Genomic DNA, 26,566 nt, shown 5'->3' on the forward strand with positions numbered 1-26,566 from the left:
TTAACTCCTGAGCTATTACTCCTATCTTACAGGTGCAGAAAGGGGCTTGGAGGGGTTCACCTTTGTCGGGGGTGATTGGCCCAAGGTGTCACACGGCCCTAATGATCGGTCCAGCGCGGAGTGTGAGATCTCAAACTCAGACTCTTCCAACCCAGGGCTCCATCCACGTCCCGCTACCTTCCTGGAAGATCGGGAACCGAAACGTCCGCAGAGAAAGGTGTGCTACTCGGGACGAGGGCAACAGCGCAGTAGGATGAGCCTGGACAACTGTGGACCGGACCATCCCACTGTACCTTTCCGCCCACGGTGCTCAGGTACCCCGGACAGGCTGGAAGTTGGGGACTTGGAGAGCAAGGGCGGGGCGGGGCGTTAGGTCAGGTCTCGGGGTTTGGGGAGGGGCGTGACCCAGCCCGGGCCTCCCTGGGGGCGGGGCCTGCGCGCTCGGGGGCGGGGCCTGCGCGCCGGGGGCGGGGCTTCCCCGGGGCGGGGCGGGGCTTCCCCGGGGCGGGGCTTCCCCGGGGCGGCTCAACGGCGCGGCGGGACCATGGCGAGCGACGGGGGTTCGAGCGGCCCCTCGGCGGCCCCGCGGCCGCTCCACTCGGCGCAGGCGGTGGACGTGGCCTCGGCCTCCAACTTCCGGGCTTTCGAGATGCTGCACTTGCACCTGGACCTGCGGGCCGAGTTCGGGCCTCCGGGCCCGGGCCCCGGGAGCAGGGGCCTGAGCGGCACGGCGGTCCTGGACCTGCGCGGCCTGCTGTCCCCGGGCGCCACCGAGCTGCGGCTCGACGCGCACCCGTGCCTGGAGGTGACGGCGGCCACGCTGCGGCGGCTGCGGCCCGGCCCGGGGGAGCCGCCCGCCGAGCCCGTGCCCTTCCACGCGCAGCCCTTCTCGCACTACGGCCAGGCCCTGTGCGTGGCCCTGCCGCGGCCCTGCCCGCCCGGAGAGCGCTTCCAGGTTCTGCTCAGCTACCGCGTCGGGGAGGGACCCGGGGTGAGTGCGCCCCGGCCCGGCCCGGCCCGGCCCCAGGGGGAGGCCGAGGGCGATGCCGAGCCCCGCCCGGGGCACGCCCCGCGCTCCCGCGCCCCTCCCGCCCTGCCCCCTCCGTGCCTTGCCCCCTCCGTGCCTTGCCCCGGCCCCGCCGCTCCTCGCCTGGGCTCTGGCCGCCTGTCCGCGCTGCTCCCGCGTCTGCCTGCCGCCCCCCCCCGCCCCCGCAGACGCGCCCCTGCCCTGCGCGCCCTTCCGGAGAACCGGCTGCTCCCAGAGCGACCTGGACGTCCCCCTGAGCTCTGGGCCTAGGTCCCTGGGAGCCGCTGCAGTTCTTCCCGTGCGGCAGCCCTGGACGCGGCCGGCTGATGAGCCCTGGGCGCTCGGTGCCCCGGGCCGAGACGACCCTGAACCCCAGACGGCGGTCGCCTTTTCTTCTGCAAAGTCCTCGGCTTGTTTAACGGAAGAACTTGAGTAAAAACGGGAACTACAACTAGGCTGCACTAGGCTTTGTCATGACTTGGCCCTGTTACTACTCTTGACTGACTCGAATACTGATGGACTCTTAAATACTACGTTTCCGGGGTGGGGGGCAGATATGGGAAGTAAAAGGATGGATGGTTATCTGGCTTGCGTTTGTAAGAGTTGGAAGCTCCTTCCTAGAGAGTCCCGAGGCTGCGGTTGCAAGTGTCCCCGGGAGGCTCCCTGCCTGCCATCGAAGTCTGCTTACCTGGCTAGCAGTTCCTTTCGCTTAGAGCTGGCTCAAAGGGCAGTCCTGTTTCCATCTGCAACTAACTACTCAGGGAATAAATGAGCCCGTGATAGAACTTGTTTGAAAAACGAGAAGTCCAAAGCAATCCCAATTAACCTCTAAGGCTCCAAAGAAAAAAAAAACCCAGTGCCCTCTAAGGATAACATAACATCAGTAAATGCATTTGGTTGCCCTGTTATGTTCTAGTTTCTGGCTTGGGGTGGGAACGAGGAATTAAACAGGATAGCTGGAAAAGTAAAGCCCTCTCTGAAAGTGGCACCTCATGTTAGACTCAGTACTAAATGGCTTTCATCAGAGCCCTAACAGCGGAGATTCCCACTTCGCACTACATTCAAGGCACTTGTATGTATTCCTCCTTCTCATGGCCACCATCCTAAGTGAGAGCTCTCCCTGTAATCACTGTAGGTAACAGCGGCACCCTGACTTTAGACTCCTTCTTACATAGTGGAAGTACTTGTACTACCAGCCTCCTTCATTCTCTCCCCTGTCATCATAAACAAGCAACAACAACAAAAAAACCTCAACTAAAGACGATGGTGAAGGACTTACGGTATGGCGGAGAGGATGACCAGTGTTTATTAAAATGTGCCAGGTACTAGTCTATATGCTTGACAGAAGTTAAATGAGTTATCTTTGTCTAAGTGCCTGAAACAGTGCCTGGCACCTAGTGAATACTGCGTGTTAGCTCTTATTGTCAACTCATTAAAGTTCTTTCATTAATATAATTAAAAACAGTTTAGGGGTGCCTGAGTGGCTCAGTCAGTTAAGTGGCCCAATTCTTGATTTCAGCTTGAGGCATGATCTCAGGGTTGTGAGATTGAGCCCTGTGGTGCCCTCGCTCTCCGTGCTGGGTGTGGAGCCTGCTTGAGAATCTATCCAAAAAGATTAAAAACCATTCAGATTAACGAGAAAAGTGAGCAGATAGTACAGTTTCCATATACCCTTCCACACAGTTTACTCTATTAGCATTTTGCAAGTCTGGCACATCTGTTACAATTAATGAACCAATACTGATACAGTGTTATTAACTAAAGCTCAGAGCTTTTTTTTCTTCTTCTTCAGATTTTCTTAGTTTTCACTTAATACTTTCTCTGTTTCAGGATCGCATCCAGAATACCATAGTATCTTTAGCTCTCATGTATCCTTAGGCTCCCCTTGGCTATGAAAATTTCTCAGACTTTCCGTGTTTTTGATGACCCTGAGAGTTCTGAGTATTGGTCTGATGTATTGTAGGATGCCTCTCTGTTGGAATTTGTCTTTCCCGTGATCAGACAGGGGTTATTAAAAAATAAAAAATAAAATTTATTTTTTACAGCAATTTTAGGTTCACAGCAAAATTTCATGGAATGTCCCAAACGTACAGTGCTGTCTTCACATCATATTGAGAATACATAGTATCAACATAATTTGTGACTGGTTGATGGTGACCTCACTCACCTGGCTGAGACACTGCTGTTTCTGCACTGTGACATTTCTTTCTCCTCCTTTCCATCTGTATTATACTCTTTGGAAGGAGACTCATTGACATTTTCACACACACTACAAAAGAAACTCAAGCAAATAAAAAGCCAGCATCTCCATGTGCTGTCCTTATGCCTCTTAAAAGCAGGTCTCAAATACCCGTGTTCAAAGCCTTTCCACCTGCCGACGCATGCCCCCCACCTCTGTATCTGAAACCTACCTCCAGTTCCCAGAGACCTGCCCGTCCGTGCCTTTCTTCATGTTGCTCTCCACCGCCTTAAGAATGTTTTCTCCCTTCCAACCATCTCAGTCCTACTCATCTTTAAACCAGAAAGTCTCGCTTCCCGTATGAAAGGTTGCCAGAGTTATGTAATCGGCTTCTAAATTCTAAGTGGCTTTTGGTGCTGACATATCCAGCAAACCCTCCCCCCCCTCCAGTTATAGCTATGTTATAAGTGAACTTTTTGCTGTAGGCAAAAATTGGGTTTGTGATAATCACTCAGATTTGCTCTTTGTTAAAGGCTAACAGGAAACAAATTAAGAAGTATATACTTCTTAGCCATGGCACCTTGGCTGGCTCAGGTGGTAGAATGTGCAACTCTTGATCTCGGGCTTGTAAGTTTGAGCCCCACGTTGGGTGCAGAGATTACTTAAAAGTAAAATCTTTAAAAGAAAAAAATAATTATATATAGCCAATGCCTATAGTATACATCTATTCTGAAAGGGTAAGTTTCAGGAATGGAGAACATGTATTCATCACAGACTCCTCCCACTTCATTTCTGCATTTCTATGCCTTTTATCACAAGTTCAAATACAGCTGCTTCCTCATTGGTTTTTTGTTTGTTTGTTTGTTTTAAGATTTTATTTATTTATTCATGAGAGACCCAGAAAGAGAGACGTGGGTAGAGGGAGAAGCAGGCTCCCTGCGGGGAGCCCGATGTGGGCCTCGATCCCGGGACCCCAGGTCATGACCTGAGCCGAAGGCAGACGCTCAACCCTGAGCCAGGCGTCCCTGTTTGTTTTTTTAACGAGAAACTATTACAGTGTGAAGGACTCAGAGGAGGAAGATAGGATGCCAGGGTCAGAGGCCATGTCTGGAACTCTTGAGATACCCAATGGGATGTGAGAAACAGACCCTTTGTAGTGTTTCTACCATGTGAAGTGGACGCCATACCTTGGCATGGATTCTAGGGTGGATTAAATACACAGTAGGAGAGAACTTCCCAGTCAGGGCTAAACTGCTGCCAGGATTGTAAGGATTACCTAAAATTCTCCCAGGCCAGCCAGCTCCTTTTCTCTGGCTGGACTGAGCTCATGTAGGGGGTGTCAGTTTTGAAATGTTCTTTTATTCTCTTAGGTTTGCTGGTTGGCTCCTGAGCAGACAGCAGGAAAGGAGAAGCCTTTTGTCTATACCCAGGGTCAGGCTGTCCTAAACCGGGCCTTCTTCCCTTGCTTCGACACTCCTGCAGTGAAATGCGGATATTCTGCTCTTGTTGAGGTAAGGGGGCTAAAGTTAAGTGCACCTGCTCTTGGGATTGAAGATATAATTTCAGATCTATCTGATTACCTTTCAGCTGTTAAATTGTTACATCCATCCAGTGGCACCTCTGCAAAACTCCCCCATGGACAGGAATTTTATTTGTGTTAAATGCCACCAGCTTAGCACAAGTTTAGTTTCTTGAACCTTTTTGTTCTCCAAAATGGGCTCCCGGTCATCGCTATCACTATGCAGGTTGTCAGCCATGCTGTTCTTCGAGCAAATCAGGAGACTCTCCAGGTAAAATCTCCTAAGCTTTCTCTCTTGTCAGGTCCCAGATGGCTTCACAGCTGTGATGAGTGCTAGCACCTGGGAGAAGAGAGGTCCTAATAAGTTCTTCTTCCAGATGTGTCAGCCCATCCCCTCCTATCTGATAGCTTTGGCCATCGGAGATCTGGTTTCGGCTGAAGTTGGACCCAGGTAGGAAACAAGACCCCCACAGGCAAGGTTGGACTGACCTTGAGGCCGGGAGGCCTCTGACCAATGGCCCAGCTGGGATGGTTCTTGGGACAGTCTTGCATCGTCTCTGAATGGACAGCCTCTCTGCAGCCCAGAGGCGTGTGGCATGTGTACAGAGGGAGGAAGTCTTCTCTTTCTGCCTTCCCTCCCTGCTCCCTCCCACTCCAATCCTGCTGTCTAGAATCAGGTCATCAGTCCTGCTACCAGTAGCTTCTGTCCTGGGCCACCTTGTGGGGTGCAGGTAGGCACCAAGCCAGAAGTTTTAGAAGACTGATCTTTATTAGTATCTTTTAGTTCTGAATTCCCTTCTAGCAATTGTATTTGCTTTTTAATCTTTGTACCGAACCTCCCCATTTTCTCTAGCACTTAATTCCTGGAAATATACAACTTTGATCTCATTGTTCGCCTCAGGAGAGGAAAGTGGGAGCTCCTTTTTTGTGTGCTCCAGATGAATAAACCTGAACCCGTGGTGGCAGAGATCCTCCGGGAAATCAGATGGGTTTGATGGCGATAAAGAAGGATTTTGTAAGGTTTCCTGCGAAAAGAAACTTGACCGGGAGTGTAGGTTTTTCCTGGCTCTCATATTATCTGCCAGTCCAGTGTAATCCTGATGTAAAACGATCAGAGGTTGGATAGTAAGGCTGTGGTGCATTTCCTGGCTCTGTTGCTGTGACCTCTCAGCTCCTGGGGGTGATGGTATCCTTGACGGCGTTGGTCACAAGCGTCAGACTTCAGAGCTGGGCTCAGCAGCACTGCTCAGATCATGAATCCTAGTTCCTGGGTTTCAGAGAGAATGATAGGTGGGATGCCACTGGCATGTGTCCCCGCACACACAGTGCAAACAATACCAGTCTAGAAAGAGCAGGTGCTCTCTTGCCATGAAGGGCAGTCTTTCTGGCACATAGGGTAGTAGATAAGCAAAGGAGTGTCAGCGTTGGCAGTTGACAGGAAAATAGATAAGGAAAGTCGTTTTAGAGAAGTTACTCTTACTAAGGTTCTGTTAGTAAGAGTATGAGCTATCAATGAGGAATGAAAGAAAAATGTATTCCAAACACACCAGAGAATGCTGATTTTTTTTTTCCTGAGCCGTCTGTAATAAAACGACAGTATGATACATCAGTCCAGGTGATAGAATCCATTTAACTGGCGCTGATGGCTTATTACTTCTCTTATCAGGCAGATGGTCCTTGCCTCTTGGAGCACAGCCTAGGGTCTTGTGAAGGCGAGTTAGATGAGAAGGTCATCTTTGCCGCCAGTCCCAGTGGCTGTTACCACAGGAGGGAAGTCCTGGGCAGAAGAGTTGGTGGATATATCTCAGTCATATTTTACGTATAATCTCTTCAGGGTGGGGATGGGGGTGGAGGTTACTATTGTCTCCATTTCACAGATAAGCACGCTGAGGCTTCTGGTGGAATTGCTTGTGCAAAGTCACATCGTTAGCAGAACTGGAATTCCAACCGAGGCATTTCTGTTGCAAATCCCGTGCTTGTTACGACAGATACTGGTGATAAAATTCCAGCTGGACTGAGAGCATTCCAGTTTGTTTTGACAGAAATCTGTGTAGTGGAGGAGGTATCTTGGATGCCCCCTGTCTAGCCTGGCCTTCACCTTCTAGTGGTAGCAAGCTGACATGGCCTGGGATAAAGGACTTTGCTAGTTGTGATATCCAAGCTGATCACAAAGCAATTCCTTGAGGACTCTTACTCCTGTATCATGGTCTTTTCTCAGCCTGGTACGCTGTCACATCATCTTTGGTGACTTTTTTCTCCATCGGGATTACCTGTCCCAACGCCCAGGATCGAGGGTGGCTTCAGGTTTCCTCTCCCCCTGACTCAACCCCTTACAGTCATGGGCGCGCTCTGCAGCCTGGGGCCTAGCCGAGGGCATTCGCGTGAACTGTCTGTGGCAGTGATTTTAAACACCTTCCACTCATTCATTCTCTGACCTCACCCTCTTGACCTCCTGGCCCCCTGGTGGCCTCATTCCCACTACATCTGCTTTGCAAGCTCACCCAGGCCTTAATTCCTGCAAGCTGTGCATTTCCTCCTGGGCAGCCAGCGTCTCATGGCCGGTCCATCTTTTCTCTGTGGCCCCAGGTGTGGGCTTGATCCTCTCCTCCCAACACCGGGGCCACCTTGCAAACTGTGCTGCTGCTCTGACTTCTAGCCCCGGGGCCTACTGTCCCTCTTCTCTGCTTCTGTACCTGGGTGTCTGAGAGAAGGAGAAGTAATGCAGCTGTGCTTACTGGTTCTACAACCCATTTCTGGTTTCTTGGTGAAAAGTTGGAATTAAAAGTCGAAATAGACATTCATGTGGTTTTCAAGAAAAACAGAGCAAACGTAGTCTTCAACTACAGATAAGCTTCCAATATTGCTCACCAGTCCTTTTATTTATCTTTCTAGCTGACTGCCCTTAAACGAAGACTTTCGTCTTCAATTTTCCAATTCAAACACCAGACCCTCACTCCAAGCAGATATCTTGTCTCCTACTTTAGTGAGAATATTTAATGCATCAGATATGGTTATGTCAGCTTCCTGTTTTTCATGTAAAAGTCATTTTCATCCTTCCCTTTTCCCCTCTGGACTCTGAAGAGGGGTCCATCCTATTTAAAGCCAGATCTCTGCATCTGAGCCGTCCTTGGTTCTGTGCCAAACAAAGCAAAAAGCAAACTCATTGACTCCACCTTCCCTCTTAGCACACTACCTTCCACTCCCCTTCTTAGCCAGGTTTCTTAGAAGAGTAGCCTTTATGCTCACCCACCCCCCATGGACTACGTGGACCCGTGGAAATCCAGCACCTCTCCCCGTTGTGCCACAGAAACTCCTGTAGTGAGAGAGGCCACTGGCCCCACCATGTAAAGCACATGGCTCCTCAGTCCTTGTCTCGGCCTTCTATGCTTTTTCTTCCGCCTCCGTTGACCCACCTCTGGCTCCCGTGACGCAATTCTGTCCCAGTTCCAGGACTGCCCGGTTCCTCCTCCTGGTCTCTGTTGTGGGCTCTTCTCTGCCCAGCCCGCCATGTGCTGGTATCGCCCAAGACCCTGTTCTGGGCCCCTTCTCCTCTGCTACATACTTTTCTTGGGAATATGTACTCGCTTGTGTAATTTAAAGGTATCTTCTGGGTACTGCCACTCGAGTGATCTCTCAGGGCTCAATCTGATAATACCACTTATTGGTTTAAAATGCTTTTGTGGTGGGACACCTGGGGGGCTCCACATTTGACCTTTGGCTCAGGTCGTGAGTTCTGGGATCGAGTCCCACGTTGGGCTCCCTGCATGGAGCCTGCTTCTCCCTCTGCCTGTGTCTCTCCCTCTCTCTGTGTCTCTCATGAATAAATAAATAAAATCTTTAAAAAATATTTTAAAAAAATAAAAATAAATACAGTGCTCTCATGGCTCTGGAGGTCCAGCTGTGTCACGTGGCCTGTTGGGCCCTTTGTGACTGGAGCTCTGAGAACCTCCCTCCCTGCCCTTCCCCTCCTCGCCCCATCCGCCGTCTGACGATGAGTGCTCCAGTGGCCCAGACTGTCGGTGGCTCCTCACCTGCACGTACCGTTTCCACTGCTAGGCTCTTGTGTCTGCTACTTGGGAAGCACCTGCTCTTTCTCCTCCTGCTAGAACAGTCCCTGAGCCTCTGCAGGGCCCAGGAGGAAGCCTTCCCTCTCTCCTGACCCGGAACCGTCTACTTTGCCATCTTCTTCTCCATCCAGTATGTCCGTGTAGGAGGACAGTGCTGTGGAACATCCAGAAGCTCTTGGCCAGGGCGCAGTCTTGGGCTACAGGACCCTTGAACTCTGAGGTCAGCTCATCCTTGAATTCAGTGAACAGCCTTGGGCTAATCATCTCCCTTCTCAGCCCAGACTTTCTGTGGGGCTAGATCTTGATTTTTACCCCCTTTCCACCATGTTTCCCCTTCTTCCCCCGCCCTTTTTTTTGAATATTTATTTATTTTGAGAGAGAGAGAGAGAGAGAGAGAGCACAAATGGGAGGGGCAGAGGGAGAGAGAGAACCTCAAGCAGACTCCTTGCAGAGCCTGACACAAGGCTCGATCTCATGATCTGAGCTGAAACCAAGAGTCGGTTGCTTACCCACTGAGCCACCCAGGCGCCCCTCCCCTTCTTTTTATTTTGCAGATTTCATACAGATAATTGAGAAAGCAATGCACTGAACGCCTGCATGCTCATCCATTTTGCCATATTAGTTTCATTTATTAATATCAGTTTTTTGGTGTGGATTCGTTTTTGGTTTTGCTTGGCCATTTAGAAGCAAGCCAGTCAGGGTGTCTCTCCTAAAAATAAAGACATCCTGTCTTACAAGCACAATTGCCACTGCCATTCCCAGATAGTCACACTTTTTTTTTTTTAAGATTTTAATTTTATTTACTCATGAGAGATACAGAGCAAGAAAGAGAGAGGCAGAGACACAGGCTGAGGGAGAAGCAGGCTCCATGCAGGGAGCCCGACGTGGGACTCGATCCCGGGTCTCCAGGATCACGCCGTGGGCTGCAGGCGGCGCTAAACCGCTGAGCCCCCCCCCCCCCCCCAGGCTGCCTGATAGTCACACTTTTCTATTAACGTTAGTGTGGGGTTACCCCTGGAGTTGCTTTCACTTCCCCGGGTTGTGAGAATCACCACGGGGAGGAGGAAACCAGCTTTCACTGTGTGAGCCCCTGTATGAAGGGCTTTTATATGCTGTCTTCTTTCCTCTTTCCCACTCGCTTCACAGATGGGCACACTGAGGCTCAGAGAGGTCAGTGACTTACAAGGTCACATTTGGTGTTGGAGACAGAAAATTATGGCGCCGTGAGTTTGAGCCTGTTGCTCACGGGAGGCAGTTCCTCCTTGTCGCTGTGTTGGGTTCTTATTTATCAGGTGTGGCACGCAGTCTCTCGGGCCCGTGCAGGGGATCCGACGTTGCACCTCCTGCCTCTGTGGCTGGCCACAGTGTCAACATTCATTTGGCTCAAATATGCAACTGCCAGGTTTCTGCGGGTGCTTTCAGGATTGAGTCTCCAAGCACCATCCTGCTCCTTCTGTGTTCTTGTCTTTAGGAGCCGGGTGTGGGCTGAGCCCTGCCTGATTGACGCTGCCAAGGAGGAGTACAATGGAGTGATAGAAGAATTTCTGGCAACAGGAGAAAAACTCTTTGGACCCTACGTCTGGGGAAGGTGTGGTATCACGTCGATCCCAATGTCTTTTGTTAACCCGAGTCCCTGGTTTCCCCCTGCCTTCCTTCTGGTGCTGCTGCTTCTCCTGTCTCCTAGAGCAGAGCCAGCTCCCAATCCCAGAAGTAAAGGAGAGGAGGACGAGCAAGAGGGAGGGATAAGCCAGGCCTCATTCACTGTTGCTGAGCAGGGCATCCCGAGAGGGAGGGTTATTGAAGTGCCTTCCAGCTGCTGAGTGTGGAGCCCGGGAAACGCTGTCAGGGGACCTTTGTGACTTGGTTGCTAGAAGCAGCCACACACTCCCAGTTTTCTCCTTTGACGTCTTCAGACTTTAGCCGCCTCAGATAAAAGGCTGTTAGAAAAAAAAAAAAAAAAGGCTGTTAGATCTTTGTGACCCCACCTGAGCCATCGTGAGCTAACTGACCGAGCCGATGGTACGGCCATACCCTGCTTGGAAGGAGAACAGGGAGGTTTCAGAGACTGGCCTTCGAGAGAGCAAAACCTGGGGAATGGGAGGTCCCAGCGAGCTGGCTGGAGGGCGGAGGACGCTGGGTGTCATTTCAGTGCTGGGCCCAGGGTTACGTCTCCCAGAACCGAGAGTCCTGCCTGGGGAGGTGAGGCAGGGTCTGTGACCTCCCACTCTCTCGGCAGATATGACCTGCTCTTCATGCCGCCCTCCTTTCCATTTGGAGGAATGGAGAACCCTTGTCTGACCTTTGTCACCCCCTGCCTGCTAGCAGGGGACCGCTCCTTGGCCGATGTCATCATCCACGAGATCTCCCACAGTTGGTTTGGGAACCTGGTCACCAATGCCAACTGGGGTGAATTCTGGCTCAATGAAGGTTTCACCATGTATGCTCAGAGGAGGATCTCCACTGTCCTCTTTGGTAAGCCAGCGCCCAGGTGCCCGTCCTTTGCCTAGGACCCCGCGCCGCAGGCTTCCACCTGTGAGGCTGGTGTGATCTCCTTCGGGGTTTCGGGACACAAGTGGGCGTGAAGGGAGGAATAGTAGTGCGGAAAGCTCGAGGGAGAGGCCAGCAAGGGCCGACTCTAGACAGAAGTTCCTTCTAAGTAAAGCAGCCCCGTGGCGTTGCATGGCATGAAATCAGTAAGCACGGGAGTGGAGGGGGTGGTCTCAGGACCTCCGTGTTGGCTGAGTGAACCCTCATCTAAGCTGAAGGCACGCTCCATGCTCTGCTCTCCCAACAGCCAGGCAACCCCTCCAGGAGAATTGCCCAGCGCCGTCCACCCAGATAGCTGGTCGGTTTTACAATGACTTGTAAGATCATTATAATCATGACTTTCTATTGAGCACCTACATACGGGCTTTGTACAGGCACCTTATTAAAAATAACGTCATTTAATGGTTTTACGATAGCCCTATGAAACAGATGTTATCTCCATTTTATGTATGAGTTCACTATGACTCGAAAAGTGTGAGAAATGTGCCCCAGCCACTTAGCAGGTGAGGCCAGAACCCCAAATTGAGCCCAGGTGTGCTTTTAAGATATTTTCTCGACATTGTCTCATTATGGAAAACCAGGTACTCTAAAAATATAACATTTATTGTTTTTATTATTTCTCACATCAAAATCTATTTTGAAATATATGGGAAAGCACGCACAATACGTTTACCTATAATCTCAGTGTTCAGAGAAAATTGGTGTATATCCTTTCAAGCATTTTCCTGTGTGGGTGTATGAATCATCAGACCTTCCAACTGCCTTTTTTTTTTTTTTTTTGACTTGATAAAGTTAAGCATTTTCCCAGGTCATTAAATTTTCTTCCATAAAAAAAAAAAATTTCTTCTATAGCTACAGAGTATGTTTCTTAACTTACTTAGTTTCTAGTTATTAGGTTATTTTTGGTTTTTCTTTTTCTTCTTTGTTTTGAGAAAGAGACTGTGTGTGAGCAGGGGGAAGGGCTGAGGGAGAGACATTCTCAAGCAGACTGTGCGAGGAGCCCATGGTGGGGCTCAGTCTCACGACCCTGAGATCATGACCTGAGCTGAAATCAGGAGTTGGACACTTAACCTGAGAGCCACCCAGGCGGCCCTGGTTTTTTTGTATGTTTTTTTAGGAGAGGGACACACAGAGGAAGACACAAGGATAATATTTCTTTTTATTTTTTTAAAAGATTTTATTTATTTACTCATGACAGTCACAGAGAGAGAGGCAGAGACACAGTCAGAGGGAGGAGCAGCTCCATGCAGGGAGCCTGACGTGGGACTCGATCCCGGGACCCCAGGATCACACCCTGAGCCAAAGGCAGACGCTCAACCCCTGAGCCGCCCGGGCGTCCCTAGGCGCCCCTGTTATTTTCTAATGAAAGAATATTTTGACAAATATTTTTTACATGTAAATGTTTATGTTTCAGATGATCTCAATGGAGGTAAATTCCTAGGAATGTAATTTCTGAGATCTGAACATTTTAAACGCTTTTTAGCACACATTGCCCATTGCACCCCCCTCCCCCGAAAGTTTGTACAGATGTATGCTTTGATCCAGAGTAGATGGAACGGGAGCCTGTTTGTGACTGTCCTACTCAGCCACTGAGGGTCCTGCAAGCAGATGCTGTGAGCCCACTGCGCAGATGAAGAAGTTGAGCCTAAGAGAGGTTGAGTAGCTCGCCCAGAGTCAGAGCACCTTGAGTGTGGCAGAGGTGGCTAGTTCGCAGCCTGGTCCCCTTCCCCTCCACCATTCCCTGTGTCATCCCTAGAGCCAGACGGACATGTAGAGACCCTTGGAAAAATTTTGGGTGACAGTTTCTCTTGTCTGATGGGAACAGCCAAGTGAAAAGAATCTGTTTTCATAGAAGATCAAATTACTATTTCTATGAATTAAAATATTTTTATGGGGAAAGGGGAACAGTCCCAGGAAAAGGTGTGAGTTTCCCTCATCCTCATGTATGGGCGAGACCAAGGGCCTGAGCTCACCGCGTCGTGGGTAGCCCAGAGCAGCAGGGAGCCAGGGACGGATTCAGGTTCTGGGTCACGGACCCCTGTGGGCCTGGGGTTCCCCCGGGGGTGGGGGTGGGGGTGGGCGTAGGGGTGGGGGGTGGTGATGCCCTGAAGCTTCGGCGGCCAGTCGTTGGCCTTGTGGCCACCAGGGGGCAGCACACCCTCTTTTTGTCTGAAAAATCTACTCGGGCGGGGGCGTTGTTGAGGCCTAAGGGTTCCAAGGATTCTCTTTGCCCTAGGCTCTGCCTACACCTGCTTGGAAGCTGCCACGGGGCGGGCCCTGCTTCAGCAGCACATGGAGGTCACTGGCGAGGAACACCCACTCAACAAGCTCCGCGTGAAGATCGAACCAGGTCCAGGAGGCGCCTCTGACTGCCCCTCCCCGAGACCGAGCTTGGAGCCCCAAGTTACTTGAGCTCCGTGCTGAGCGGTGCACACCTTGAATGCCCTCCTGGGAAGGCGGAGCCCTCCAGAGCTCTTTTTAGCCATTCCCTGGCCTCTAGGCCAACTCAAGGGAAGCCACTCCAGCCACTCCAGCCAGACGGGAGTTCTTTCTGGTTTTGTGCAGTTCGTAGTGACTTGACCATTGCTCTGCACTTGTACGGGCCCCTATCGTCTTACAGGGCTCTTTGCCATCCTTTTTCTATCAAATGAGACCTGTGGTTTTGTAGGTCGAGCATTTGCCTTCTTTTACAGAGGACGTGAGTGAGCACCCCACAAGTCAAGTGACTTGTCCAAGGTCATGTATTTTTATTTTGGGACATTTTTCTTTAGTTCCACATATGACTAATCTAAAACCTTTCTGTGCAATTTAAGCTCACGTTCCTCGGTGCCAGCGACCATGAAAATGAACTCCCTGCAGAGTGGTCATTAGCTTATTTTGGTCTAGAACATTCGTAGAAACAACCAGTCGTTCTGGGAGGGGAGGGGGTTCAGTGTAGCTGGTGACCAAGAGGGCTTGAAAAGGCACCAAGCCCTGTGCTCAGCCCGAGAGTCAGTGGAGCCCAGTGGAGCACAGCAATCCCGGGAATAAGGAAACCTGCCAGTTCCCCTGGAAGGCCGGTTCTTTGTCCTCGTATTAGGTCCGTAGTTAATGACCCCTTAAGATCAACTTTGAAGTGGCCTGAGAGGGGCCAAGATGGACCTGGAAACTTTCCTGGCCTTGCTGAACCCGAGGAAGCTGAAACCCGACCTCTTCCATGATTACTCATAGAACCCGGAGCTGGAGAAGAACAGCCCAAGTGACAGGTTACAAGTGTCTGCTTTCTCTGCTAGGTGTCGACCCGGATGATACCTACAACGAGACCCCCTACGAGAAGGGCTTCTGCTTTGTGTCATACCTGGCCCACTTGGTGGGTGATCAGGATCGGTTTGACACTTTTCTCAAGGTACAGTCAACTCAGAGTCGAGGGGAGAAGGCGGAGGCGCAGAGAAGCCAGCTGGGCGAGGGTGCAGGGGTAGAGGCGGGCCGAAGGGGCGAGGGGTTGGAGGAGAACCCGAGGAGCAGGGGGACTGTGCTCCCCCTGGGATCCAGAATGCCTGAAAAGTACCTCCCTCCCTGCAGGCCTATGTTAATGAATTCAAATTCCAAAGTATCTTAGCTGAGGACTTTCTAGAATTCTACTTGGAATACTTCCCTGAGCTGAAGGAAAGGAGAGTGGATTCCATTCCAGGTGAGCCGGAGAGCTGGCCTGTGGGCTCCTGGGAGATAGTGGAGAAGTGAGTCTAATCTGCGTCTGGGAAGACGAGGGCGGGCGGGAAGCGTTAAATCAGCGTCCTGGTAAGTGGCAGTGAGCAGCTGCCCAGCCCGGGGCCCCGGCCCCCGTCCACGGAGAGACTCTCTCGTGTCCTCCTGGCCTGGCTTTCTCCACTCTGTTCCTTCAGTGTCTCCCATCTGTCCCCGTTCTCCTCGCGGCTGCACACCCATGACCCACCCCACTGCCCGGAGAGCTGCGGGCTGTGACCCGGGGCCGCGGTACCGGCCGGCCCACCTTGCCTGCGAGCATGGGCGGCCTCGCACGTCATCCGTCCGAGGGACGGAAAATCCCGGGGGCCACCCTGCGCCCTGAGACAGACGGTGGGTGGCCTGGGACGGACGAGGCCGCTCAGGCTGGGCGCCCCGAGTCAGCCTGTCGTGGGGCTGGTGGCGCCGGCTTCCCCGACCGCTGGGACCGCTCGGCCCGGGCACCCACTCCCTGCTGCCAGGCCTCCGCTTCAAGGTCGCGAGACTCCGTGGCTAGTGGCGGTTAATGATTACTGAGTGCTTGCTGCGCGCCGGGCGTGAGCCCTCGCCCTGTGCTTGCTTGCCTTGTCCCCCCACGGCCGCCCGCGACACGGGCCTCCTCGCCCTGCCTTGACCGGGCTCCAGATAAAGCTGAGGCGCCAGAGGCGAGTACCAGGCCTGGGTGGCGGGGCTGGGCCCGGGCAGCCTCCCAGGGCCGGAGCCGCAGCCCCGCGCTCCTCCGCTGCTCTCAGGGAGCACGTGGGCGGGCCTGGCCGGGAGAGCGGTCACGGCCTGGCTCCGGCGGTCCAGCGCTGACCGCGACTCGAAGCCACCGTCCGGGTAGGGAGAGGAGCGCTCCGGTTGACGCAGCGGTCCCTGGGGGTCGGTGTAAGCGGGACGCTGCGGGAGCAAGGTGACGTCCAGTATTAGGGAGTTTGGGGCCTTAGACGCAGACGGGAGCTCGAGGTCCAGGCGCCGCTGGAGCGAGTTGACCGTGGCGCCCGCTGCCGGGGAGTTCCGACAGTCCCCTCTCTCCTTCTGCCGAACAGGCCTTGAGTTTGATCAGTGGTTGAATAGCCCTGGCTGGCCCCCCTACCTCCCCGACCTCTCCCCCGGGGACTCCCTCATGAGGCCTGCCGAGGAGCTGGCCCAGCAGTGGGCGACCGAGGAGCTGGACATGGGGGCCATCGGAGCTGTGGCCATCTCCACCTGGAAGACCTACCAGCTGGTTTATTTCCTCGATAAGATCCTCCAGAGATCCCCTCTGCCTCCGGGTAAGGGAAAGGGGCAAATCCACGTGAAAACGCCAGGGTTCCTCGTACACAGGACTTGACATCAGGGGCGAGGGAGACTCAGGGAGGAGGCAAGGCTTGCCCTCGGGCACCTGCCGGGTGCTGGCGGGTGGACGCAAGCACCTGGCAGGGCTGCGCCCCGGCTGACGTCAGCCATCCGCACGGGCGCCGTGGGGAATGGGATCCCAGAGCCCCGCGCGCACCCACGCCTCTGAGTCCTTGCGACCGCTCGGTGCCCGGGGGCTGTGATGTGAGCCCCGTGTGACGGGGTGACCTGGGGCACGAAGAGGCCACGAAGCCAACAGCCGGCGGGGCTGGGCCCCGGAAGCTCTCAGCCACTAACACATGTCGCTGCTCAGCCAGAGATAACGTGCACCCAGGGGTCCAGGGGTGTTGTAAGGAGACAGTGGAAGCCAAGGCAGCTTTCAGCAGCTCAGTGGTGGTGGGAGAAGACGGCGCTGGAGACGTTAGGAGGATCCCTGTGCTTGAAGCCGGGAGGAGAGCGGGACGGGGACACGGTCTGATTACATTGAGGGAAGTTTGGTGGAGGAGCCTTAGAAAAACGAAGGTGAGGTTGAGAGCTGGGCATTACCTTCCGGAGCAAAGTGAGCAGGACGGTGTAAGGTGGGCGGTTGGGAACCCCTCGACGTCGTTCCCGATGCTTTCGGGGGGCCTGTGGGCAGACACGTGCCTGTTGAGGGTGGAGTTAGGCCCCTGGCTCGTGGCTCTGGCGACACCACCAGTAAAAACCCTTGTTATTTTTTCAGGGAATGTGAAAAAACTGGCAGAGACCTACCCGAACGTCTCAAACTCCCGGAACGCGGAGCTCCGGCTCCGATGGGGCCAGATCGTCCTTAAGAATGACCACCAGGAGGATTTCTGGAAGGTGAAGGAATTTCTCCAGAGCCAGGTGAGTGACCCCACCTCCTGCCCCCTTCAGGCACGCGGTGGGCCCCTCGCCTCCCCGGCCACAGTCCTCTGCGTAGAGCCTCACCGTCTGCCCCTCTGTGGACAGGGTGGGGGTGGGACGGGGTGTGGGGGGGGGAGGACCCTGCTCAGGGTGGCCGGGGAAGGCCTTGCCATGGCGGGGAAGCCTACAGGGCTGGGGAGCTTTTCTGGGATCAGCTGGTGTGGCCTGAGGGGTCCGAGCTGGTCCAGCTAACACACTGGGAAGAAGGGTCGAGCCTCCCGTGACCCCCGTGTCACCCGCCGCAGCCTGTGGGTCAGCCCCTGGCTTGGTGGCCACCCAGCGACAGCCTTCCCAGCTGGGAGCCCCACTGTGCCGACCGTCCTCATTGCTGGGTTGAGTATAGACCCCCGGGGGCGCCTGGGTGGCTCGGTCGGTTAACCGCTGACTCTCGATCTCGGCTCAGGTCTGATCTCGGTCTTGAGCTCAGGCCCTGCGTTGGGCTCCGTGCTGGGGAGACCAGCTTAAAAAAAAGGGAGAAGAAGAAGAAGAAGAAGAAGAAGAAGAAGAAGGGGAGTGTAGACGCCCTGAGCTAGCAGGGGTCGGGGTGATACTAAGATCCACCCGCGGGGACCCTTGGCCCCCATGAAGACGCCAGCATCAGAGCCGCCTATCTGGGGCCCCTCGCTGACAGCCTCCTCCCTCTTGGCGCCTGCCGAGGCCCCGGGGCCCGCGGACTCGCTGAGCAGTGCTCAGGCCCCACGTTTCTTGCAGGGGAAGCAGAAGTATACCCTCCCGCTGTACCGCGCCATGATGGGGGGCAGCCGGGAGGCCCAGGCCCTCGCCAGGGAGACCTTCGCGGCCACTGCCAAGCAGCTCCACAGCAACGTCGTCAACTACGTCCAGCAGATCGTGGCGCCCGCGGCCACGTAGAGGCTCGCGGCCCGGCCGCTGCGTCTCCAGGCTTTCCCACATTGCGGTTCTCCGGCCCACGTCCCCGTGTTTACTCCCCCGCGCAGAAGCCTGTTCCCTGGGCTTGGGTGTCGGTGGTGCTTGGCCTCTGCTCTGCTGGAAACTTCTCTGGACCAGCTGGTCCCGAGGCCAGAGAACCTTCCAGGGCTCTGGCTGCCGCTCCTGGCTCTGGTGAGGGCCCCGCCTTCTCCCTCCTCCCCGCTCCCTGGAAGGAGCAGAGACGATTTTCTTATCCTACCCCTGCCCTCCCCTGCCCTCCACTCCCTTCCCCTCCCCTGCCCTCCCCTGCCCTCCCCTGCTGTCCCCTCCCCTGCCCTCCCTGCCCTCCCTTGCTCTCCCCTCTCCTGCTTTCCCCTCTTCTCCCCTTTTATTTTCTTTTCTGATTCTTGAAATACTATGCAAGGGGCTATAGGTTTAATCTTTATTCTAATAAACATTTTTAAGTGACAAGTATCTAAGGTGGAGGTAACGTGTGAAATTTCTTGCTTCCACATGTGCCCTCTGCGGAGCAGATGTTGTGAGGTCGCGGGGAGGGGAGGGGCCTCAGAGGCTGACAGCACTTCCCTGTCTGGGGGGAGCTCGCAGGTGGAGGAGGTGGGGGTGGCGCACACGCAGGTGGAAGGACGAAGGACGGGCCGCAGGGTGGTGGGGGGCCGTGCAAGGGAGCCCCATCCCACTTCCTATGAAGGAGCCCAATTCCCTGCGTGCGGCACCACCTGTTCATCTCTTCCTTTGCTTGAAACCTGTGTATTGTAGCGTCTTTTCCTCTGGCCTCTTCCTTCCTGGGCCTCGCCTGCGTTTGATCCTGGATAAGTCGTTTTGTGTTTTTAAAAATTTTTTATTTATTTATCTGACAAACAGAGCACAAGCAGGGGAGCCTTAGAGGGAGAGGGAGAGGGAGAGGCGGGCTGAGCAGTAGCGCGTGGGGCTGGATCCCAGGGCCTGGGTCCTGCCCCCCCCCCCCCGGCGCCCTGGGTGAGTATTTTAACTGTGAGTCTGTTGAGAGCTTGGCACCGAGTGCGGCGTCCTGGTCCCACGGGCATCGCCGCGGCCGGCAGCCTGGGCTGGGCCGTGGATGAGGGGGGCTCACCAGACATTTATCTCTTCTTGAGTCTCCGCCTTGGCTGTGTCCTTGGCTTTGGAGGTCATCGGCTCGGGCCTCCGCCTCCGCCGCGCAGGGCTTGGGAGAGAGCACGCGGCGCAGCCCCCGAAACAGGCTCCTGGAGGCTCCTCGCACGAGTTAGGGGACGGAGGCGGTGGGCCGGCGGGTGACGGCCTCGTCCTCGGCCCTGGGCTCCTTCAGGCCCTTCCGTCCACGTGCCGCCCACAGGCCTCCCCGACTGCCCAGCGTGGTGTCTGGGGCGCCGTGACCGCCGCTCCTGGGCCCCACTAGCGTGGTGAGTCCTCGAGGTGCCCAGCACGGGGACCCCGCCTTGCGTTGCCGGCCCTGTCTCCACCTTCGGCCCCCCTAGTCCTGCGGGACGCGGCTGCCCTCGTAGAGGGTGGAGGCCGGGCTCTTGCCACCCCATACCCCCAGGACCAGGCCTCCCGGGGAGAGCGTGGGGGGCTGCGCCCCCGTCCTACTGCAGCTCCTCCCCACAACACCTCCCAGGCCCTGACCTCGAGCTGGAGTCCTTCCCACTTACCCATAACACCACCGCGCTGCCGGCTGCGGGGGCATCAACACCGGGAGATAAGGGCCGGCCTATAGGGCTTCCTTATCTCGGCCCGTCCCCAATGTGAAGCCCCGTGAAGGCAAACATCCTTCTCATCCCACCCTCGGGAGCCTTGGCCAGGTGTCCCCCAGGGCAGGGGAGCATGTGAGCCGTCCTGGGGCTAGGAGCCGGTTCGCCCACATTCCAGGGTGAGTGACTGGGTGGAGGGTGTGCCCGCCTCGGGCTCCTGGGGGAGGCCCCCTGAAGGGCTGGGGAAAATCCTACCGCCAGCCCCCGGGCTCTCCCGCCACCCGTGGCCAAGGGGAGGGGGCCCTGGAGCCCAAGCCCCGTCCTGGGGGCCCAGCAGTTGTGGGGACTAAGAGGAGAGGGTCCCAGGAGGTGGCCTTGTTAGTCACCTGGCGCTAGGGACAAGGGAGGGGTCGGCTCTGGAGGGGAGCCACCCTGTGTGAGCGGCTACCTGGCCCACCGAGCCTAAGCTTGGCCGCCCCGGCGCTAACGGGGGGCGTGGGAGGGGTACCCAGCTCCCACATCCCAGATGCAGAGAACTAGTCTGGAGGAGACCTTAGGGGCTATTAAGCGTGAACAACCGTGTTTTTACCCGTGGGGAGGCCCCGGAACCGCGTAGCTGGGCGGCCGCCTGAACGCAGGCCTGGGGCCGCCTCCTCCCCGTCCGTGCTGCCGTGTCAGGGTCTCCGGCGGGGTCTGCGCGCTTAGAGGGGACCCCAGGCCCCGGGAGGCCCCCCGGCGGCCAGGACTACCCGGTGTCGGTGTCGGTGTCCGTGTCGGTGTCGTACCCGGTGTGGGAGAGTCCCCTTTCCTCCAGGGAGCCAGGCTTCTGGCCACTAGAGGGTAGCAGACAGGTGCCCGGCGGCGGCGACGGAGGGCGAGGGGCGGAGGCTGGAAGGGAGACCCGACGGGGGCTGAACACGGCCCGGGCCCTCGCACGGGCGGCTGCAGCAGTGCTGATGCTCGCGTGGGCTCCGACGCGCCACCAGGGCGCAGGCTCCGGGGCTCGGGCACACGCGGCCCCGAGGCTGGCAGGCCGGGCCCCCGCCCAGTGTGAGCTCAGGAAAGGGCCCGGCCTGGGGAGCCTCGGGAACCCCGGCGCTGTGCGTCAATTCCCTGAACCCCACCGTCTGCTGTCCCCGCCGGCCCCGGTCCTCGGGTCTCTGCCCGTTTGGGGACCAGCAGTCCTCGCAGCCCCTCGCGGCCTGGCCCCCGGGGGGTCTCCTGCACCACCCCAGCGGCGCTCCTGCCACCCGCCCAGGCCCGTGCCCTGTGCCCAACCCCAGAGGGTGCGGGATGACAGACTCTGACAATCATTAAACCAGCCGGGCCTGATTTCCCAGCACCGCCTGCCAGGATCCGGGCCAAGTGGCACAAAATATGCAAATCACCTGGGGCCAGAAGCCCAGTCTAAAGGCCAGGAAATCCCCTCCATCCAATGAGCCACCGGCTCAGGTTACCGCCAGGCGCTATAAGGGCCGGGCTGGGGAGGAGCCCCGCGCCTCTATTTAGGGCGGGAGGGGGCGCGCGGGCCAGACACCGCCGAGCTCCTGGCCAGCGCCGGCGCGGCTCTTCCCTCCTGGATTCCCCACCTGCCCGCTGTCCCTGCTGTCCCTGCTGTCCCTGCTGTCCCTGCCGCCGCCCGCCACACCCACACTCCGCCTCCAGGTAGGACGCCCACCGTCCTCGGGGGCCGGGCCCTGGGAAACCCGACGGGGGTCTAGAGCCGCCCGTGGGGCCTAAGCCTGAGCGGCCTGGAGGCCTCGGAGGCACTGTCTCTGGGAGGGACAGGGTGGCCCCGCTGCCCATCCTACTCGAGGGTGTGGGGGGGCAGCAGGAGGCCTGGCGCCCACCGCGGCCCTGAGACCTGGGAGCCCTGCACGAAGAGGGGGCGTCGGGGACACACTGCGGACACACTGCCCGTCACCTCCCTTGGGGCTGGTCCTGCCCCGGGGGCTGGGCCGGAGCAGAAGAGCCGGAGGGCAAAGGGCAGGACCCTGGCCCTCACCTGGCCTCCGCCTCTGCCCCAGGTGGCCTCATGGCTGCAACCTGCGAGATCAGCAACGTCTTTAGCAACTACTTCAGTGCTATGTACAGCTCCGAGGACCCCGCCCTGGCTTCTGCGCCCCCTGCCGCCGCCTTTGGAGCCGATGACCTGGTGCTGACCCTGAGCAACCCCCAGATGCCGCTGGAGGGCACAGGTGGGTCTCAGCAGGTGGGATGGGGCGTGGAAGGGAGGGAGCGTCACCGTCACCGGCTAAGAGCCTGTTAGATCCACGGCCGGCGGCAGGGAAGAGGGTCCTCCTCTTCCAGCGTTAGGGGCGAGGGCGCTGGCAAGAGGCTGAGATGTGGGGGTGGAGGGGCAGCGGCCGCTACGAGGTGCTGGGCGAAGCTGTGGGGAGTGGCGCCCCCGCCGCCCCTCCTGGGACTGGGGGGTGGGGCGGGGGGCAGGGGGCAGTGCCCGCAAGAGCCCGAACCGGCACCAGAAATGGGCTGTGAGGGTCCGGGTGGCTCAGGCCACTGACGTCGCGCCGCGCCTTGCAGAGAAGGCCAGCTGGTCGGGGAAGCAGCCCCAGCTGTGGTCCAAGGCCCAGGTTCTGGACTGGATCAGCTACCAGGTGGAGAAGAACAAGTACGACGCCAGCGCCATCGACTTCTCGCGGTGCGACATGGACGGGGCCACGCTGTGCAACTGCGCCCCCGAGGAGCTGCGCCTGGTCTTTGGGCCCCTGGGGGACCAGCTGTACTCCCAGCTGTGGGACCTCAGTAAGTGCGGCCGCCGGGGCCGGGGGGCGGGACGGGGGCGCCAGCGGGGCTCTGACCCGCCCTCCTCCCCGCCAGCCGCCAGCTTCCCTGACGAGCTCAGCTGGATCATCGAGCTGCTGGAGAAGGACAGCATGGCCTTCCAGGAGAGCCTGGGCCCCTTCGGTGAGAGCCCTCGCCCCCGCCCGCCCAGTGTGCCCCAGCTCCAGGGTCCTCGGGCCCGGCCCCGTCTGAGCCCTCGCCTCCTCTTCCCAGACCAGGGCAGCCCCTTCAGCCAGGAGATGCTGGAGGAGAGCCGGCAGGCCGGCCCCTACTTCCCCGGCAGCTACGGCCCCGGCGCCCTCTCCCCGGGCAGCTCCGACGTCTCCACCGCAGGTGCGTCCTGGCCTGGGCCGCAGCCTCCCTTTCCCCCCAGCCCTCAGCCCCGGTTCCCTGCACTTCCCGGGAGGGACAGAGCCGGTGGGGGTGGGCCTGAGACCCCAGGAGCTCACCCCGGCCCCGCCTCCCTAGGGACTGCCACCTCCCAGAGCCCCCACTCCTCAGACTCCGGTGGAAGTGACGTGGACCTGGATCCCACTGACAGCAAGCTCTTCGCTAGGGGTGAGTGCAGGGAGTGTCCCTTGGGGCGGGTCTGTCCCCTCATGCCTGCTGCCTGCAGGGCTGCCCCCCTGCTCGCAGCTGCCCCGGCCCCCCAGGCCTCCCCGCCTGACCCCACCTGACCCCGGCCCCCCTCGCAGACGGCTTTCCTGACTACAAGAAGGGAGACCCTAAGCACGGGAAGCGGAAACGGGGCCGGCCCCGCAAGCTGAGCAAGGAGTCTCGGGAGTGTCTGGAGGGCAAGAAGAGCAAGCACGGTGAGCTCCTGGCCCCTTGCGCGGCGGCCTGGGCGGCAGGTTCCCTACGGCGCCGCGGGTGCCGTGCTGTCCCGTGGTCCCCGGCTGGACACACTGCCCCTCCGTCCCACTGTCACGGTCCGCAGGGCAAGGCTGTGTGTGTGGGTCGCCGGCTCGTCGCAGAGCCTAGGCTGGGGGTGCTGGAGGGGAGGGGAAACTGAGGCACGAGAGCCCAGATTCCCAGCCCACCCCCCACTCCAGTTCTCTGCACACTTGCTCCGTCCCGCCTGCTGGGACGGCCTCTAGGCCCGGCCTCGGGGCCTGGTGGGAGCCAGCCGGCTGCTGGGAGCTGCGGGGTGAAGGCCCCGAGCTCCTTCTCCCCGAGTCTCCCTCCCCCCCACGCTAGGCCCGGCTCCCTGGCTATTTTTTCCAGGAAGCTGCCCTCTTGTCCCCCAGGCGGGGCCCAGCTCTCGCCCCATACTCGCCAAGCTCTCGCCGCCCGTCGGGGTGTTTGCTTTTTGACGGTGGCACCCCCCAACCGCGGGCTCCTTCAGGCAGTAGCGTGCCTCAGTCCCCATCGGGTCCCCGCCAGGCAGCGAGTAAAACATCTGTGCTGCGTGTGATGGTGGAGGGAGCCGCCCGTGGGCAGGGCGCTGGGATGGGCCCGGGGGCGAGGGACCACCTGGGCCGCCGGCTGACGCGTCTGGCCTTGCAGCCCCCAGAGGCACCCACCTGTGGGAGTTCATCCGGGACATCCTCATCCACCCAGAGCTCAACGAAGGCCTCATGAAGTGGGAGAACCGGCAAGAGGGTGTTTTCAAGTTCCTGCGATCAGAGGCCGTGGCCCAGCTGTGGGGCCAGAAGAAGAAAAACAGTAGCATGACGTACGAGAAGCTGAGCCGAGCCATGAGGTGAGCGGGTGCCCGGCCCTGGTGACGCGGCGAAGCCGGGGGGCCCCGCGGGCTCTGCTCCCCCAGCCGTCCCTGCCCCCCCCCCAGGCCTGCGTCCTGGAGAGCGAGGGTAACAGTAGGGCCTGCCCCCGGGTGGCCCGGAGCAGGCAGGAGGCTGCAGGGCAAGCACAGGAAACCTCCCCTGGCAGCACCTCTTTGCACTACCTGCGAGGCTCGTCCTGAGGAAAGCTCTTGCCGGTAGAAAGAGCGTGAGCCATGCGGCCTACACCAAGCCCGGGCTCCCCCCTTGAATCAAGGAAATTGCTTGTCTGGACCTCAGTTTCCCCCTGAATTATCACTAAGGTCCCTTCCAACCCTAAGACCATGTGGTTTCATGATGAGCCCCAGGAGAGAGCCCCAAGGTACAGAGGAGCCGGGGTAGAGGCGGGTCCTCGAGGCTCGGAGTGCGCTAGGGGGGCAGAGGCAGCCCCTCCCTGCAGGGGGGAAGACGGGGGAGCTCCGGGAGGCGGCTCAGGCTCAGGCTGGCAGCGGTGGGGCGGGTCACGCACCGAGGACGCGGCCGGCGGAGGGCCTGAGCGGCCCGGCGGCTCCCTACCCGGACGCCTCTGAGCGCCGTTCTCCGCACGCAGGTACTACTACAAACGGGGGATCCTGGAGCGGGTGGACGGCCGGCGGCTGGTCTACAAGTTCGGCAAAAACTCCAGCGGCTGGAAGGAGGAAGAGGCTGCCGGGAGTCGGAACTGAGGGCCTGAAGTGGACCCAGGACCAAACGCACGGACTTGAGCCCGCGGGCCCTCCCGGGAGCACCGCCGGGCCCCACCGCCGGGCCCCACCTGGGCGGGCTTCGGCCGCGCTGTGGAGAGATGCCGACGTCCGGCACCTCGTTCTGCCGTCATCCTGGGATCCGGGGCTGTGGCCTCTCCTGTCTGCCCTCCTCCTGGAGTTACGAGCCCTGGGGTTGGAGGCGGCTCGTCTGCTGACCGTAGCTGCCGGGGCAGCTCCTTTGACCCGACGTGTCCTCAGACCCGACCCAGACAGCAGCCGCAGACACGACGTTCCTCCTACAGACGCCTGGACTGAGCCACGGGGCCGGGGGAAGCCCCAGAGGCCTGCGAGATGGGGACGGAGGGGCCTCGGGCACCTGCCCTCTGGACTGGCTCCCACCCCAGTGCTTGGACTCCGCAGGCAGGGGTCAGAGCACTCCCTAATTTATGTGCTATAAATACGTCAGATGTACATAGAGATCTATTTTTTCTAAGACGTTCCCGTCCCCGCTCCTCTCCCACCACGTGTTAGTGGTCAGACTGACTCTTCTGGGCCCTGGGCCGGGCCAGCGAGGGGCGGGGAGATGCTGGGACCCTCAGGATGGGGCTCCTGGCTCCTCCTCCTGTGGATGGAGGCAGAGACCTCCAATAAAGTGTCTTCTGGGCTTTTCTAACCTCTGTCTTAGCTCACCACGCGCTGAAATTCGGGCCTCTGGATTGGACGAGGTCATGGGGTTGGAGGAGGGGCCAGGGCGGGAGGTCTTGGGCTAGAGGTGCAGGGGTAGGGACAGGTGTCCTAGGGCGGGAGGCCTGGTTTGCAGACAAGCTGCCCTGGGGCCTGGAGGCCAGCGAAGGAGACAGGTGACACCGAGCCAGCTTCCCAGGCTCCGTGCAGGGAGCCCTGCACAGGCCCTGCTGCCGTCACGCCTTCGCCCGGTCGCCTCGGCCACCAGCCCCGGGCCCTGCTTCCTGGCCGACCTCCAGAAGCTCAGAATTGGGTGTTGAGCCCCGTGGCGCAGATGCCTGGGCCCCCAGCCCCGAGGGCCGCACACGGAGGCAGCGGACGGAGACGCGCCCGCCAAGGCCGAGGAAGGACGGGGAGGGGGACGGCCGCTCGCCAGCCTGGTGCCCTGCAGCCCACCGGGCCCCGCGGAGCCAGGACACGGCCGCCGCCCCGATTACAGATGCACAAAGTGAGGTCCATAGGGCCGGGGAGCCAGCCGGGGCGGTTCCCTGGGGCCACGGCCGCTTCCCCCTGCGGCGCCCCAGGTTAGGGCTCCCCTGGCCTCATCCCACGGTGGCGTCCCCACCCGGGTTGCTCTGTCTCCACGGTGACACCGCAGGGGGTGCAGGACAGGTGCTTCCCCAACAGGGTGTGGGCCG

The 26,566-nt window shown here is 58.2% G+C and overlaps 2 protein-coding genes and 1 long non-coding RNA gene across 4 annotated transcripts; 2 read left to right on the forward strand and 1 right to left on the reverse strand.

Annotated features, from left to right (window-relative positions):
* Positions 1 to 530: 530 nt before the first annotated feature.
* Positions 531 to 18,683, forward strand: RNPEP (arginyl aminopeptidase). Of its 2 annotated transcripts, none has more exons than XM_055319313.1 (11): positions 531 to 991; positions 4,577 to 4,717; positions 5,028 to 5,176; positions 10,264 to 10,380; positions 11,029 to 11,264; positions 13,576 to 13,689; positions 14,612 to 14,724; positions 14,901 to 15,009; positions 16,109 to 16,333; positions 17,119 to 17,261; positions 18,033 to 18,683. In XM_055319313.1, exons 1-11 carry the CDS (start codon positions 545 to 547, stop codon positions 18,189 to 18,191), a joined length of 1,953 nt encoding a protein of 650 aa, XP_055175288.1. In that variant the 5' UTR covers positions 531 to 544; the 3' UTR covers positions 18,192 to 18,683. The 2 variants fall into 2 exon arrangements, with proteins under 2 accessions (XP_055175288.1, XP_055175289.1); XM_055319314.1 differs by lacking the exon at positions 531 to 991 and adding an exon at positions 1,248 to 2,349.
* On the reverse strand, positions 18,640 to 21,150 carry LOC129505946 (uncharacterized). The gene is made up of 2 exons (XR_008663636.1): positions 19,321 to 21,150; positions 18,640 to 19,035 (listed from the first exon to the last, which is right to left on the reverse strand). It is a non-coding gene; the product is annotated as an uncharacterized LOC129505946 (long non-coding RNA).
* A 290-nt stretch (positions 21,151 to 21,440) lies between these two features.
* On the forward strand, positions 21,441 to 25,655 carry ELF3 (E74 like ETS transcription factor 3). Its single transcript, XM_055319291.1, has 9 exons — positions 21,441 to 21,580; positions 21,943 to 22,113; positions 22,457 to 22,678; positions 22,754 to 22,840; positions 22,931 to 23,050; positions 23,186 to 23,275; positions 23,413 to 23,529; positions 24,224 to 24,419; positions 25,049 to 25,655. Exons 2-9 carry the CDS (start codon positions 21,951 to 21,953, stop codon positions 25,161 to 25,163), a joined length of 1,110 nt encoding a protein of 369 aa, XP_055175266.1. The 5' UTR covers positions 21,441 to 21,580; positions 21,943 to 21,950; the 3' UTR covers positions 25,164 to 25,655.
* Positions 25,656 to 26,566: the final 911 nt, after the last annotated feature.

Source organism: Nyctereutes procyonoides, unplaced genomic scaffold (assembly GCF_905146905.1).
Source record: "Nyctereutes procyonoides isolate TBG_1078 unplaced genomic scaffold, NYPRO_anot_genome, whole genome shotgun sequence".
NCBI lineage: Eukaryota > Metazoa > Chordata > Mammalia > Carnivora > Canidae > Nyctereutes > Nyctereutes procyonoides.